At 41.1% G+C, this 16697-nt stretch overlaps 2 protein-coding genes across 2 annotated transcripts; both read left to right on the forward strand.

The window, feature by feature from the left end:
* Positions 1-1989: 1989 nt before the first annotated feature.
* LOC131288481 (aurora kinase B) lies at positions 1990-3112 on the forward strand. Its single transcript, XM_058317622.1, has 2 exons — positions 1990-2883; positions 2963-3112. The coding sequence occupies exons 1-2, from the start codon at positions 2065-2067 to the stop codon at positions 3041-3043; spliced, it is 900 nt and encodes a 299-aa protein (XP_058173605.1). The 5' UTR covers positions 1990-2064; the 3' UTR covers positions 3044-3112.
* Positions 3113-6782: 3670 nt separating this feature from the next.
* On the forward strand, positions 6783-7982 carry LOC131293259 (fibrinogen C domain-containing protein 1-like). Its single transcript, XM_058321339.1, has one exon. The coding sequence runs from the start codon at positions 6783-6785 to the stop codon at positions 7980-7982; it is 1200 nt and encodes a 399-aa protein (XP_058177322.1).
* Positions 7983-16697: the final 8715 nt, after the last annotated feature.

The raw sequence follows: 16697 nt of genomic DNA on the forward strand, positions 1-16697 counted from the left end.
CTACGCCATCAACCTAGGGGTGCGGTATGAGTTACCTTATTTCACAAATTTATAACAAACTCCCTTTTTCGGTAGACCTAGCGCAGTCCGCTCGCTACGCTCGCTGCGGGCGCGCCGCCGTTTCATACTCAGTTTTTCACTCCGACTCATTGGTTTATGATGTCCAACTTGCTCAGTTTAACCGATTAGTTCAAATCATTACAGCTTCTAACGGAACATCAACGGTTCAAATATTCAAACTGAATTGATGTGCCACCTATTGCATAACTTTCAGGCGCAAACGTGGAAAAAATGATGACGATGCGGCGCCGGGGGGGCTTCATTTGGGATTTTACCGACTCCGTTTTCCTGTACTTAAGACTTAATAATTTTTTTTCTAGACGTCGGATCGATTTGAAATTTTTAGTGAAGATACTTGAAGGTGTTTCTCAAAATATTGTATAACATTTATAATTTTAAAAACTCATTAACTATGTTAATTTGAGGTTCCAAAAAATTTCACCCTTCACATCTATGACCCAAACCTGTGTAGCTTCAACATTTTATATAGGAGTTTGCATTTTCTGTATTTCAGTATACATATCTTTGATCATTGAAGCTGAATTGCTTGAAATTTTCAGAAAATTATTCAATTTTTTTTCCAAAAGTGTTTTAGAAATGTTCAATGTTCAAGTAGGATTGTTTCATTCGAAAACACGAATTCGATCATTTAAATATTTATGCCTTACGTTTAGGTATAAAAATCTTAATCTAATATTAAATACAAGTATGCTTCACATCATTTTGTTCAGAAAATGTACGCCACAAACACGTATATTAATCCGCTTCTAATCGCCTATGTGTGTGATTCAAAGTACAACAAAAGCTGAGTAAAAGTGAGCGTTATGGAAAAACTCAATCCTTAGAATAGATAAAACCGAACAGACTTATAGAAGAATTACTAGGAACAGCATTTCTGACGAAAATAGAATTAAATAACGGACAAAACTCTGTTCCCAGTTGAAGCATGAAGATAGCATGAAGCGACTGTGAGTTTATTAATTTTTATGATATTTTATGCAATTTTCCAAAAAATTTAAAGTAGTTAAGTATCTACGAGCAAATACATCAGTACTAAAATACAGAAAAAGCAATCTTCTATGTCAAATATATGAACTACACAGATAAATGGTTGTAAATGTGTATGGTGAAATTTTTTGGAACCTCAAATTAACATACTTAATGAATTTTTAAAAATATAAAAATTATACAATATTTTTGGAAACACTCTCAAGTACCTTCACTGAAAATTTCAAATCGATCCGACGTCTAGATAAAAAGTTATTAAGTCTTAAGTACAGGAAAACGGAGTCTCCCATACAAAATGTATGGACTACCCGGGTAGTCCGGTTGAACGTTTGAGGGGTATCAACCGAAAAACGCAAATAAAAATTATTTAAATTCCTTGAAAAAATTTGTTTCTTTAGCAAAACGATAGAAAATGAGTTTTTCTAGGCATTCTAAAAATTTCATGCCGATACGTCAATCCAATCAAAAGTTAGAACAAAGCAAAACTCCAAAAACTACCCGGGTAGGCGGTTGAACGGGTGACGGTTAAACTAAAAAGAGGCTGTAAAATAGGGATTTTCAGATGATACTCGACATACACGGATTCGGAGATACGCGGTTTAGAAAATTTGACAGCAGATTGGGTTTATAACATCGATGTAAATTCCTGAGATGTTGGTTGGTTTATTTTTATAGAAGCTTTGAGACTTTCGGCTACATTCGCCTCGAAATTCCTGAGATGTACAACCACATATACGCGGTGTATGTCGGATATCTGTTCATCTATCGAGGTCGACGAAAACCGGAACTAGCCTGTAATGTTTTGAGTCCGGATCATGACTCTAATTCTGTCGTTCCTGTAAAAGGAACTGCTTTGGACTAGGTGCATGGTTATGGTTCCAACTCTAGGCACTTCTTCAATTCAAAACAGTAAACGTCAACGGAAACAGTCGAAAACAAACTGCGCGCGCGTCTAACAGAGACTCAAGAACGAAGATAGTCTCCAATTTACCCACCATGGATGTTTTTGAAACGATTAGTGATAACGGAGATGTAACCCACTCGGAGGTGCTCCATACGACCATCAAAATGATGCAGCACCCTGCCTACGAGAATCCGTACGAGTGGTCAACAGCCGACTTTGAAGTCGGCCGTCCGCTTGGTCGTGGTAAATTCGGTCGCGTCTACCTATCCAGAGAACGCGAGACCGGTTTTATGGTGGCAATGAAAGTGATGTTCAAGTCGCAGCTTACTAAGTGGAACGTCGAAAAGCAGCTGCTACGTGAGATCGAAATTCAATCGCGTCTCAAACACAAACACATTCTCCGTCTCTACACCTGGTTCCATGACGATCGGCGTATCTACCTAGCGCTCGAGTTGGCCGCTCAAGGCGAGCTGTACAAGCACCTGAAGGCTTCGCCAAAGGGACGCTTTGATGAACGTCGTTCGGCGCGGTACATATCGCAAGTGGCCGATGCTCTCAACTACTGCCACGCGAACCATGTTATCCACCGGGATCTGAAGCCAGAAAACATTCTGCTCACCGACGACGACAACATCAAGCTGGCCGATTTCGGCTGGTCCGCGCACACCAAGTCGAACAAGCGCAAGACGATGTGCGGCACACTCGATTACCTTCCTCCGGAGATGGTGGACGGCAAGCATTACGACGATTCGGTCGATCAGTGGTGTTTGGGTATTCTGTGCTACGAGTTTCTCGTAGGTAACCCGCCGTTTGAATCACAGAACACGCAGAATACGTATGAAAAGATCCGACGGATCGATATCGTTTATCCGCGCCACTTGAGTAAGGGGGCAATCGATCTCATCTCGAAGGTAGGCTATAGCCGTGAAGTAACTTGCAGATGGCAGATCGTTGTCCGGGTGCTTAATTTGTTTTTTTTTTTCTTTTCAGCTCTTGCGCATTCCAAGCAGTTCCCGTATTACGCTGCGCAACGTCATGAATCATCCGTGGGTCTTACAGATGCAGAAATAATATTATATTCGCAAAACAGTTCATTATCGACAAACAAGTCTAAACAAATCATTCGAGAATCTAGAATATTCCTCTATTCCCAAACTGTTTAAATATAATTCAAGAAGCATTAAAAACCTAGATTGTCTAGACAAATTCACAACTATTTGTACTACTTGTCATTAGTTCAGCTTGGTTGGATATTTGTATGTTAAATTGCTTGTAAGCTATATTACTTCGATTCCCATACTTCAAACATTTTAAAACATATTTTGTCTCAACCGGTTTAGTCCCATTCATCGAATTTATTTCCGATCTTTCTTTTATTTGGTGTGCGGTTGCTATATTGGAGGAAATGAACAATTAATTGATTTTCGAAGGTTTTGGGTAGGTTAGAAGTTCTATTACAAAACGGGATTAGCCAAAAGCGCTACCTTTGAACAAGTGGCAAATGAATATAATTTTACACGAGCTTCATACAAAATAGGATTTGGTTATTTTTCAACTAAATTTTAAGAATGATAAGCTATCATTTTTTAAAGATTTAATGATGACAATCATGGATTTAGCTAATTCATTTCTAATCGATGCTCTTATAATTACAGTATGCAGTTGAAATATTTATTTCGTTATTAATGTTTTACAGAATGAATCCATTGGTTTCAAACATTTTTAAGAAAACAAAATTCAAAATCAAATGGAATGTTTGAAATCATTTTCCAAGGATCAATGACTTCTATCGTTTGAGTTGTGTAAATTTTGAGGCTTTTACGGTTCTTTACATGCTTGGAACCGAGCTTGCTCGCTAACTTTTAGATTTATTCTACTGACCTGTTGCTAGCACATATTAAATGATGCGTCTGAAAAAAGTATGTAATCGATGAAAACCGTGATCATCGTTTTAAAAACGAAACACATTCCGACGTGTTTGTCATCCCTTTGTACGGGTTCTCATCTCATAAATAAGAATCGATCCACCGTATTGCTACGTTCTATTCATGTAGGTTGATTCAAATTGGGAAGCAGATCGTCCTTAGTGTTTGTTTTGGCCTAAAAGATCTATCTGTAAAGATGAGATGGTGAACCGGTACAGTCAACTATGAGCAGAAACCCAAGAGATAAGGACCTTTTTCAAACGAGCCTGAGTAAGGGTAGCAATGTATTGCCACCGTCCGAAACATAACTCGAATGACAGTGAAGATGGGTTTGTTACAGCTGCGGGAAATAAAAATGATCAAAGAATGTCCAATGAAAATCACGTCTGACAATCGACTCACAACTCCATCACAAGAAACTGGAAAAATGTTCGCCAAAAGTACAAAACGAGCAAACTATCAACTGCCTGGGCTTACCAACGGCATTCAGGATTGTGCTCGCTACAACGTGGAAGCGTGTTGTAAAAGCTCACCACCGCAATCCTGCGAATTTTCACTCGAGGACACTTCGTCCTGCACTTCCTTCTGGTGACCGTGGCCCGTGAGGTCGCTAGGGTGTTCTTCATCATGCTGACGGACGGGTAGGTCCACTATCATGTGTAGCCGGTTCATTTCGCGTGTGATCCTTGTCTGTGGGAGGCTCCAAAGGACCAAATGCAACAATACGGTTTAGAATGGGACAGGGTATTCCCGACGATTGAATGTGTAGAACACCGTACACGGGAAGTACGCGAGATAAAAAGTTATCCATCATAAATTGGAATACAAATGGGAATTTATCCTGGAATGGAATGGTTATCCTGCTTCGCTTTATAGAAAAATGGTGGAGATGGGAAAAATGTTTTGACCAAAAAGACTACGGCGATACATTTACTCTTTTTTCAATTTTCTAGTAGCATTGTAAGTTCTCTTGGCACTTTATAAGCCAACAAATATCAAGAACATTTTTACAAGTCACACCAGTTTTATTTTTTACCTTATTCAAAGAAGAAGAATGCAATCTGCAGTGTGACATAATCTAAATGGAAAAATGTTCCGCTTGCGACACACCATCATGGTTGACAGCAACATGGGGGAGGGCAAAATAAATAAAGCAGTGTCCTTTTGGGGTCACTCCACCATACTTTCCCTTGCAGGATGGAAAGTCACCGTTTTTTTGTGCTTTAACATCACCCCACCACTTTGTTAGTGGCATATTTTTCACAAACTGGAACATGAGTATATAGCAGATCTTCGGGATGATCCCTCTACTTTGTTGCGCGCTTTCCCACTGGACATTGTTAATTATTCGTTTATTGTTCTTCCATTTCAAGGATAAATTGGTTTGTGGTTGGTCGGTCGTTCATCACAGAGTACGTGCTTTTTCTAACGAAAAATGCATACAACAAAGAAACAGGCAGTACATCAAAATAAGTAAAATAGAAACCGCGGCTTTTGCTAGTCAATTAGTGGGAATATGTTACCATATTGTGCCAATTATTGTATTAAAACGGTCGTTTCATACGATTGTCCATTATTCATGCAAATTTACTTAAAAACCCTTTTCAACTTTTATCAAAATAAATTCAAAATATTTTCTTAACGGGTTTTGTGAAATTTGTTATTTTATATTGAAAGCGAAAAATGACACATGATTAGTTTAAACCACTCTTGAACGAAGTATAATTAAATATTAATCAAACTTTTACTGATAAAGTCAATCGTTTTCCCCTTCATTTCTATCAAACGTCGCAGAAAAATGAAACAATCACAAGGTGGGGCAGGGAAACTTCATGTTTTGTTCTCGCGCATGATTCCCGGGTAGCGGACGTTCACCGTCAAGCCTACATTTTCATAAGTAAGTAGAGCTCTAGGTTTTCGGATTGATGCAGCTTTTTTAGGTTGCACACATTTCGCCTTTTTCCCAACGCAATCTCTTTATAACATACGTTTTGCACGTTCCTTGACTTGGTCACGTTAGTTTATATTGACCTTTTTAATTAATGTAGCATAAATGAGGTTCCTTAGGTGTTTGTGATTATGGCTTTAAATACATTGTAATGGTTGTTTGTTTAAAGATTATTGTTATTTTGGCGCTGGTACAAAATGATTTTTTACTGGTATTCCGAACAGTGATAAGGCTCCAGACTACCTCAAACATTCTCATTCTTATTCAGTCATGGGAAGCGCGGGGATTTTATTGGAACATCAAAAACAAAATACTCCAAGATAAGACATTGTACCTTCAATCCATCTACACTATTGTGGATTGCGAGAGTTTCGATAATATTAAAATCCAACGCATGATTGATACTTAGGTGTTATAATAAGTGGGGAATGTAAACGTGTAGATAAATTCGTTATATTATTTTTATATTCCATATTTTCTACCATCGAAAAACGTTGTCAAAATAAGAATACCTTTGTTAACTATCTCCATTCCTAAATTGTTTTGTTAGTTTTTTAAGTGATCGTTTACATTCGTTGGATTCATTTATTTATTTTTTTTTATTTTGATGTTATTTTTAAAATAATTTTCAGAATTCTTCCTAGTCACCCTTTGTTTATACAGAGGGCTCAGCTGAGCGTAATCAGCTGCGCTCTTCCCGCCAACCACGAGTTTAAACCAAGACACGAGCAGAACGTAGAACGTGATCTTCATTCGGTTTGATAGTGCATCTACACAGGCGAATATTTAGAATCAGTCGCTATTGGACGTGTTTCGAAGTCGCATGCTGCTGCGATAAGACATGAGTGCTCGCGGGTGTTTTTTGTTGACGTGTTTCGTGGCGTTTTGGTCAGCGCTGGTCCTCCCGTCTGCCAGTGGATTCGGCATTGATGATCTAATGAGCAAGCTCAACTTTATCCAAGACAAGCTGCAGGACATAGACCACAGCGTGAAGCTGAACGGGAACAAACAGCATCTCGCCGAGCATGGCCGGCAGGCAGGGGAGAACCGGCTCGATCAACCCTTTGCGCAGGAACCAGTGGTTCCCGACGTTGTGGTGAAACTGGAAAGTCTGGAGCGTAAAGTGAATGGGAGCGAGGTGAGTTTGCAGCAAAAATTGGATGCGATTGCCCGGAGTTTGCAAGCAAGAATAACGGCGTTGGAGGACAAAATGGACCGAATGGCGGACAATATGAAGGCGAGAGAGAACGCTCACCAGAATGCACTGCGTGCGATGGAGAACGTGTTGGTGGCCAAAATGAACCAGTTGCAGGAATCTTTGCGCAATACAGTGCCTACAATGCAGAACGAGTGCAATGATGTAATGCTTGTCGAAAACAGGCTAATCGGCAACCCGAATCATGCTGGAAACAATCAAAACGATGCCGTGCAGCTCCCCGACCAAGAGGAAGCTTCTACCGACTTGATCCCTGCAGCTAAGGCGGATGATCAAACCTACAGATCGTGCCGGGAAGTACGCTCGGGGCTGTCGGGACAATACCAAATCCAGCTAAAGCCCCATTCCAAACCGTTGCACGTTTACTGTGAACAGAATAAACATGGCGGAGGCTGGACTGTGTTCCAGTATCGGTACAACGGGCAGCAAGACTTCTACCAAAATTGGACCAAGTACCGGGACGGTTTCGGTGATCTTAGTGGCGAGTTTTGGTTGGGTCTAGAAAATCTTCATCAGATGACTTTCCATCGTCGACACGAGTTGTTGGTCGAGGTAACGGACTTTTCAGGCAACTACGGGTACGCGCATTACGATGACTTTGTGATCGGAAGCGAGGAAGAGCAGTACGTGCTGAAACAGTTGGGCAAATACAATGGTACCGCTGATGATTCGATGTCCTACAACTTGGGTGGGAAGTTTACCACCGCGGATCGCAATAATGACGAGTATGACAACCCGATAAACTGCGCCGTTGATCGGCAAGGGGCATGGTGGTACGTCATGTGTACCAAGGCAAATCTAAACGGGCGTTACCAGAACTCGCTGAACAGTCTATCGTCTATGTACTGGTACTTTTCAACGCACGAGCGCCGATGTCTGGCCTATTCGAGGATGATGGTTCGAGAGGTCCTTTACTATTGATTTTGTAACACCTTTCACCCCTCAAGTTTTATAATAAAATAGTTGACACAACTACATGAATTAAAAAACTATATGAAATGTTCGTAACCATCCGAATAAGAGTTGCATTTTGGAGTAGACGATATAATGAAGCCCGTTTTAAAACGAATATATAGGCCAAAAAAGGAGGAACATTATTTTAAATACTTAAGAACAAATATAACTCACGAACAATTCAGAGCAAATCATAAATATACGGTTGAATCAATAAAACAAAAATCCTTTTACGTGAATGAAGCGATACATAATGTCACATTTCAGCTTATATCATACTATAATTTTGCCTTTACTAAGGCTTTGCCACAATGAAATGTGTTTGAATAAAATTGTTATGCTAAATTAATTTTTTTTATGAAAATATACTTTATATCAGTTAATGGAGTCGATTGTATAAGTTTCGTTAAAAAGTTGTCCACTTGGTAAAACATTTTAACAATTATTATTAAAATCAAAATGTTCGTTACTTGTAACATGAACATGTTGATTATAAAACTTAATCCAATTCAAATCAACTTAATAAAACTATTTTTGGAAAAACTCAATTTTGCCTATTGTAGCAAACAAGGGATGGAAAAAACGGATTTCTGATTCTGCTCAACGTAACTGACCCATTTTCCCACTTCGTTGTATTGTACTGTATTTTTCATTATAATGTTATAATGCTATCATCTCGTTAGCATACCTGAATGGTGGCATTTCTTACCGATGGAAAGACAGCAACAAGCATGTTACATAATTAAGTTACTTTAAGGCACTACGCTACCCATTCAAACCCCCTCCTGCCTCTGTAGGCTGTTTCGGAATTCTAGAAGCATACATTTCCTTCTTTCATGTTTTGCTTTGCTTGCTCCACTGCCGGGTAAGTGAATAAGCGTCATGATAGCTTCTGGGGGGCCAAGATTGAATTAGTGTGCCAAGGTGAATAAATTTTAATTTATTTCCGGCACTTTCCAACCGAATGCCGAGGGTTCACGCGCAACAGCACTGTGTGCCGTGTTTTTGATTAACAGGGAGCGTTTTAAGTAGTGTAGCTACATTTAACATCGGGGCGCCTTTATTGGCTAGATCAAAGGAATACAAGTTTTATACTTTCTTTTCCAGCAATAAACATTCTAACTGCTCCAATCCATCCGGTCGATTTCTAAACTGATGTTTCTAAAGCTTTCAAATATACAAAGGTCATAGATGGTTTTACTATTGTCAAGGAGATTTTCATACTTGAGTAGGTTTTCGAAAGCTTTTTTTCCCTGGTGACCGTGTATGAGGTGCACGATAAAACGTATCAAGTCTTCAAACCACAAATCTGCACCCATTGACGCCAGTATCCGCCTGTGTGGGGCGGGTTTAATTCTTTCCGGTCACCTTTGTGTTGGACATAATTTGCATTCGTCTATCGAGTGGAAACCATTCGCTCGCACGGTTCGATCACAGTGGTGGTATTGGAAAGATTTTCCATTCCAATAGACGCCCTGGAGTGCCATTATGGTGCGGTGGGAAAGAATGCTGCCGGACATTTTTCCCCCGTCCATTACGGTGGGAGTACTTTCGAGCCGTGCTCTCTCCCGCTCTTACAAGCTCGAACACTGTACGGTTGAAATTGAAAATTCAATCTCGTTCATCCTGTTCTGTGTGTCCAGGCGGACCCGTGCAGGTGACCCGAGGTCACGGAAGCATGTTGCCGGGCTGGAAAGTGGCTATGTGATTAAGCCAACGCTTTGTGGTGGCCAAGTTTCGTAGCAGGCAGACGCAGTGGACTACTCAACCAGGCTCCACCGGAATGCCTGTGGTGGCTAAGTGAATTTCGGGAAGCCTGTGGTTCTGGGAAACCACCATCAGGCATACACTCATCAGGACTCCCGCGGGAACGATATTGGGGCCGGCAGTGTTTGTGATGCAGAGCTCCAACTAGCGGAAGTGGCTATTACGTCCATTTTTGCCATCGATTGTTCCCGGAGAGACGGAGTTGGGAGTGGAACGAGCAGCGGAGAAAAACAAAATCCAATAGTATCTCGGCCAGCCGTGTGAATAATCTCTTAATTATCTTTTATAGCCCCGACTGGAGTGGTCAGACTCGTGGGATTTCATCCCCACATATTAGAAAATAAGTTCCGCAATGCACGGCTAAATCATCGTCATTGCATTTTAAGGCACCCCTAAGGGTAACGGTTTGGAATGTGAGGCTAACACTCTACCTTACCACAGGTCATGATTTCGTATTGCGGACCATCAGGTAGCCGTTAGTCGCATACAGAACACTAACACAGAACATGGTTGATGCAAAGTAGTTTTCATGATAGTATACGCATAATATCTGTGCAAGCATACGAAAAGGAACATCTAATTAGAGTCACCTTTACGTCTCGCTTATCGATAGATGGTCCATAGAGGTAACGATAGTTTGAGACTGGTTTCACGTTGGAAAGTCTGTGACTCCAACGCGGCAAATAACAAAATGGTATGCGCCTCTTCGAACGTGTGGTGCCATTTTCCTTGACCATAATGGCTGATTGTACCGTAGATTGCCAGCTTTCCACGACTTGGCAATGCGTTCAATATCGATCTCGTGTACTTAACGAAGCCGTTTAGTGTTTAATGTTAAATTTTCTAACACGGAATCAATTTGCTAGGTAATAATTATAAAGTTAATTGAGAATAAGCACCTGGTTCTTGATATTAAGAACTGTTTATAATACTTTAATTTAGAATATTTTGAGGCATAAAATTCAATAGACGAACAGAAAAAATTACAGACACAACACGTGACGTATTACAACTATTTAATTTTAATTTAATTCAACCAATTGATAGTACACATTTCTTAGAGAGCCAGACAATGAAATTAGTCCTTCAAATTAATTATTTAAGCAAGCTTTTCGAATGAAATCTCGCAAATGTGAGAAATGAAAACTATGTTTTGGGTTTTTATCTATTTCTACTCTATTTCTTCTATATAATAACGAAAAAGGTATAATTATAACAGTTTTTCCAGTTATGTTGAAGGTGGATTGATATTGAAATTTAAACTCAAACAACACGATGAAGTCAACAATCGCAAATAGAACTTAAAGTTATAGAGTTCAAGTAAGAACTGGTTCGCAGCTCTATTCAGTGACTGCCAAATTAAGTTAGGGAATAAAATACCACACCATACCGGTGGCTATTACCCCAAGCAAAGTTAATTTACCCGTACCGCACGTACTCCGGAAGTGCGATTTTTTATTATTTTGCTCTTTTTTCAACGAGCTACTTTCGTAACACAAGCAAATCTGCGCTGGCGATCACAACCTTTGTGTCGACTGCTAAGCACGAACCAAGCTTCCAGGTTTTCCCATTATTTGAGCCCCCATTTATCGTGCCACCATCCGGATCTTGGCCATCTCATTTCCAGCGAAGGTTAACGTTATCGAATTAATTGAACGCGATCCGGGTCCGCGTCGTCTTCGGCACGTACCGCTGATTTCCTTGCCGAGTGGAGTGAAAATTATTATTTTCTTCCCCATTTGCACGGCCTCTGCTGTGGCCCCGCCAATTTCCTTCCCGGGGGTCAATACCATTTTTCCTTCCCGGCATTTTCGCTCCGGACTTACCCACTTCGGAATGGAGGCGCCTGGTACACCGTCGGATGTCGGCAAAGTCGGTTGCTCGGTTGCTCGGTTGCTCGGTAGGTTTTGATAAAATTGCTTTCTATTAAACCTGGTTGAAGCACCTCTGGAGTGTCGCCGACAATCATGATCGAGGTTTGAGGGGGGAAAGAAAGCTAATTTGCTTTGAACCTGTTTGATAGGGTTCGATGGGCGACCTTTAAACCGAAAGGTCTAGGCCTTCAGGTAGCACTGAAGATGAAAGGGCTCGATAACCCATTTTTTCAGGTTTTTTGCAGGAAAAATGTATTTTCCTATGGTTACTGTAGTATACAGCGCATCATAACATCGTACAACTGGTAAGCTTCTTAGTGAAATCGTGATCTAGATAAATAAACATTATTTTTCAATCAACACCATTGCGTCAAGTGGTATCTTGAAGGGTTTTTGAGTGTATTAAAATTAAAAACCGTAAAATAAAGCCTTCCATTTCAAGTATCCCCATCATCGATGAGATTTAGATGAATAATTTCTAATGAGTCCTCTTGAAGCCAAAAGATGGGCAGAATTGTTTCGGGTACAAAAGAGAACCATTAATTAAAGAAAAAAATCAAATCAAATGGAAATTTATTTAGCAGCATCCATTTAAATTAGGAACTTTCCCAAAGTCTCCCACCGGAACCGGAGCTACGAAACGAATCCAATCGATTGGGAAAACTTAGGTCGTGGTCGTGGAATTAAATGAATCGATCGATGTCAGAAGGATTGTAATTAATTGCGGACAATTTTTTATCTACAAATCGATGGATGAAAGTAAAACTTTTCTATCAAATAATTTATTTGAATTTAAGACTTACAATGATTTGAGTAAAACAAATTCTAAAAACTGGATTCGTACATGGAAATCGAATGAGAAGCAAGGAATAATTTTATACTCGAATTTAAATTATTAGCACCAGCAAAGGCAATAATCAGTTTAGCCCGGATTCATTTACGACGAACCGAAATTTCACCCTGCCGTGATTGGACGACCATCCGAAGAACAAAGCATTTGCCCTCACCACCCTCAAACTCAACTGTCTGGCAGACGTGAACCTGGTTGGTGATCGATATTAAATTTAATAGCTCTTAAAATAAATTAATAACCCAGTCCCAGGGATCTGGGGATGCCAGTTCCGCTTCTACGTACCTCAAATGCGCCACCTTCAAGAGAGAAACGCTCGTAATGAGGCGAACGAACGTCCATCCGTCGCACCGGCATCCCATGCACCAGTTCCCCTACACTGGGTATTGGGAAAACGAAGGAAAATGTTACTTGTATTGAAGCGGCGTTTGGTAGGAATTTTGCTGACTTTGATTCCGATCGGAATAAGGCGTCGCACTCGCCTCGATCCGGCGTCAAGGAAAATCAATTCACCGTGATGGGCGCGCTTGTTCGTTGATTATACGTTTTTAAATGCTCAATAGAATAGAAAATGAAGATGATTACGGGTAAAACCTTTCGGGGCGCGCGGCGGGATACTTTCCCTTTTTCCTCTCGCGCCCGACGTGTATTACGGTGATGCAAGATGTCATGGAAGCCATTCCGGATGGATCGTCATTCCGTCGTAACGGTGGAATAAATTTGCCCGTTGCACATAGAGCGTTCATTAATGACCGGGCAGGCGTTTAACGATCGGGATTTGGGGATTGCCATTTTGTGGCCGGTAGAAAATGGCGGGTGGAACGTTAAATTTGCCACTTTTCATGGACCGTTACTTGAGCTGGAACGAAGCGCACGAACGCATGGTTGCCTCTGGTCGATCGAACAACATTTTACGGTCTTTTCCCATCGTATAATATTTACCATTTTGGTTTGTGAAACGTCTTCAAGGCGGGGAAAGGACAAATCGTAAATGAACTTAAATTATTTTCAACCCGTTTGCCCATGTAATGAAAAAAGGAGATTTGTTTTACTAATCATTTATTACTGAACAACCAACATTTTTTGAAAATATGTTTTTTTCTATTATTTTGGATGAAATCATTTTTAAAAATTTGTTTTGTACTTTCCGTGACTTTTGCAACTAACAGAGTGAATGGAAGCTAGTCAAAGAAAGTGGGAAAAGTTTTTTCGGCGAAAGAGACAAGCACAGCGCACACGAAAGTGGTGTTGATTATGGGCGGGAAAATTGAATTCACCGCACACCCAATGCGCCGGAAAAGTGTTCGATGTTAACGTGCGCTTTCACTGAACCGTCGGTGTGCTCGTTGCGGACGATGAAGTTTAACGCAAACAACGGTAATACCCGGACATCCGGTTGGTTGAGGGAAATGAACAAACGAGATTTTCCGGAAGCAGGCAGCGGCTAACGACAGAAACATAGCCAAAGCTGGCCGACGAAAGGGGAAAGAGGGAGAAAATAAATCGCGTATCGAAAGGATGTAAAAAATAAACCGTTTCACGCTGTGCCAAAGTGGTCTGTTCCACTTGAACCGCGTACCGGGTCCTGAAGGGTCATCGGAAAGTTGCGGTTTTTTGGGTTGATTGAGTGAAAAGTTTTTCCGTTCCCTTGGCTCGTTCCCGGACGACTTTTTTCGAAGGAGTTTAGTGGCGACATGAGCGGACGGTTGATTGGAAAAGTAAAACACAAGGGAGGGCCATGAAAAAAACAGGTTGCAGACTTCTGGAAGCATTTTAAATTGAGAGATATCGACAGGGAAGTGTAACAGTCGTATATCAGAAATCATTTACTTCGCTAAAGAGCTGTTTAATTGGACACATTTTGGCCCGTTGGGATTTGATCTGTGCCACGCTTGGAAACTTAGTCGATCCCGCTTAAGGTTCGAACGCGGACGATATTCAACATATTAATGAGAAAAACAGAGTTGTGAGTTGTGCAGGTGAATTGGTGATTTAATTGTGAAAAGTTACTAATTGGCCACCGTGATGTTGCGACAAGGTGTATGTCACACACGCACACACTTTATCGAGCGTTGGGCAGGGAAAAAGTTTCTCTTATTCGCTGTCAATTTTTTGAGTGTTTGTGCAGAAATGTTCGTATATTTCAGCGGTTGACCGATGTTGCCATCAATTAAACACATTGACGCCATGCCCGACTCATTGGATGGTGCGAAAAGAAAAGACAACGGAGTTTCGATTAGTTTTCCCCTGCTCAAGGGAACTTTGGGAAGGAAGCCTCACAATCAATTTTTGGTTCAATTTTTAGTACAAGTACAGGTTCAATTTTTTTGGTGTTTTATCGATTCGAGCTTTGCTCATATTGATTTTTCCGATAGAGTAACAAGTACTTTTGTTCATCATAAACTGAAGAAATATAAAATCGCCAAATCAAATTTGATTTACAAATATGGTAGAAATGAGTCGAACTTAAGAGTTGATATAAAATTAAGTATATTTTAACGATGTAACTGACAGTTCCAATATTTTAAAATCTTCAGTTTCTATTTCATAGCTAACAACTAATATATCGATAAATATTTGTGATGTTTTAAATAGTTTGTGGAAGATTCAATAAATATAATTTAAACGTGTACTTTCTGAAATCATTCAATACACTGCATTTTAAATGAATAATCGACCCCTTTTGATCATATTTGATGAAATTGTAACGTTACACACAACGCCACACTGAAGGCTAAAGTTGCAAACTACCATAATGAGTTTAATTTCCGCGATTCCACTTTCCCGGTCCGATGCGAGCGGGAAACGTCTCTGATAAGACGTACTCTATTGCACAATGTCTAGATAATTAGCTCGCCCTCATTAGTCCACCGGGCAGGCTGCAAAGCTTCCCTCGCGAGTACCCGCTTTTCACAAACGGTCCCCCGGGAGGGGACAGCATGAAAACACTCAAATTAAGCGGAATTTATGCTGCCCCCTGGAAGTTGTTTGCTTTCGCTGAAAATACAATGTCATTTAACGGAATGCAATTAATCCGACCGTGGGAAAGTTCCGTACCGCGGAGGGGTTTGGGTTGGGACCCGGTTTCCGTCCAGCTTTCTTTCCGGCCATCGGTTCGCTTCGCCCGCTGGCTTGCTCTTAAAATGTAAAGTTTTTGTTTGCTCCAAGAATCCGCGCGCCTCGGCTTCGTGAAAAGGGCCGCCCATTATCGTTTCTGTTATCCGCGAGGTTGTCCTCGTAGAAAGTGCAGCGTTAAGAGTGGGTTTATAAAGAATAGAAAAGAAAAAACCTGCAGGCAAAAGTTCGTCCGTCGCCCATCGGTTCTCTGCGCTGGATGGTGCAAGTGTTTTTCCTGTCCGTTGACCGACACTTACAGAAAAGGCGGTTCTTTCGGAAGATCTCCCTCCTAAGGTTTCTCTGATTAGCATCCATTTGTTGCTCCGGAGCGGGCGACCGGAATCTTTTCACGTACCGGCAACAGTTCCAGAACTAGATTGCAGCGATGTTAATTTGCGTCCCTTTTTTGAAGTCCTACGATATTCAGCTGACTGCAAGTGCTTGTTTCTCTCCCTTTCGAAATCTTCTTCGCTCGTTCCTGTTTTAAGCTTCCAGGATGCGGAGCATTACACGCGTCGCCGGGTCTGTGGACTAGTTTCCGAAAAGTTCCTCACCAAACGACTGCTCTGGAATTGAGGAAGGATTTTGCGTTCGACGACTACCAGGACCGGGTCTGCCGTGGGCAACGCTGACTTGGCTGCTGATGGTGCCTCGTGGTGGCAGCATTGCAGCAACAGATTTCTTCAATTCCGCCGACCCGAACCAGTCAGACGTTTGTTTGTGCAGTCGTGCACAACGGAGGTGGATTAATTAGGCACGAATGGAATGTGCCTTCTGGAGGCATCCGTTGTTTAACGGTGCGCTCGTTGATGGAGATAAATTTTAAGAGAGTACTCAACTTGATTTCGCATCCCCCTTCCCGGTACCGGCAAGGAAGGCTCGGAATAAACAAGCACCACAATTGATGGAACGTTGCTTGCCTTTCCTGGTGCAATGAATAATTTATTACGAATTTAAATTCCTCTCCCTTCGCTCGCCGTGGGGCGTCTTCGCTTCGAGAAACGGATGGGTCTGGTACTTCTGTTTGAGGTTAGCCTAGTTTAGCCTGGGCACAATCACGATAGGTGTTCCGTG

This window comes from Anopheles ziemanni, chromosome 2, assembly GCF_943734765.1.
Source record: "Anopheles ziemanni chromosome 2, idAnoZiCoDA_A2_x.2, whole genome shotgun sequence".
NCBI classification, from domain to species: Eukaryota; Metazoa; Arthropoda; class Insecta; order Diptera; family Culicidae; genus Anopheles; species Anopheles ziemanni.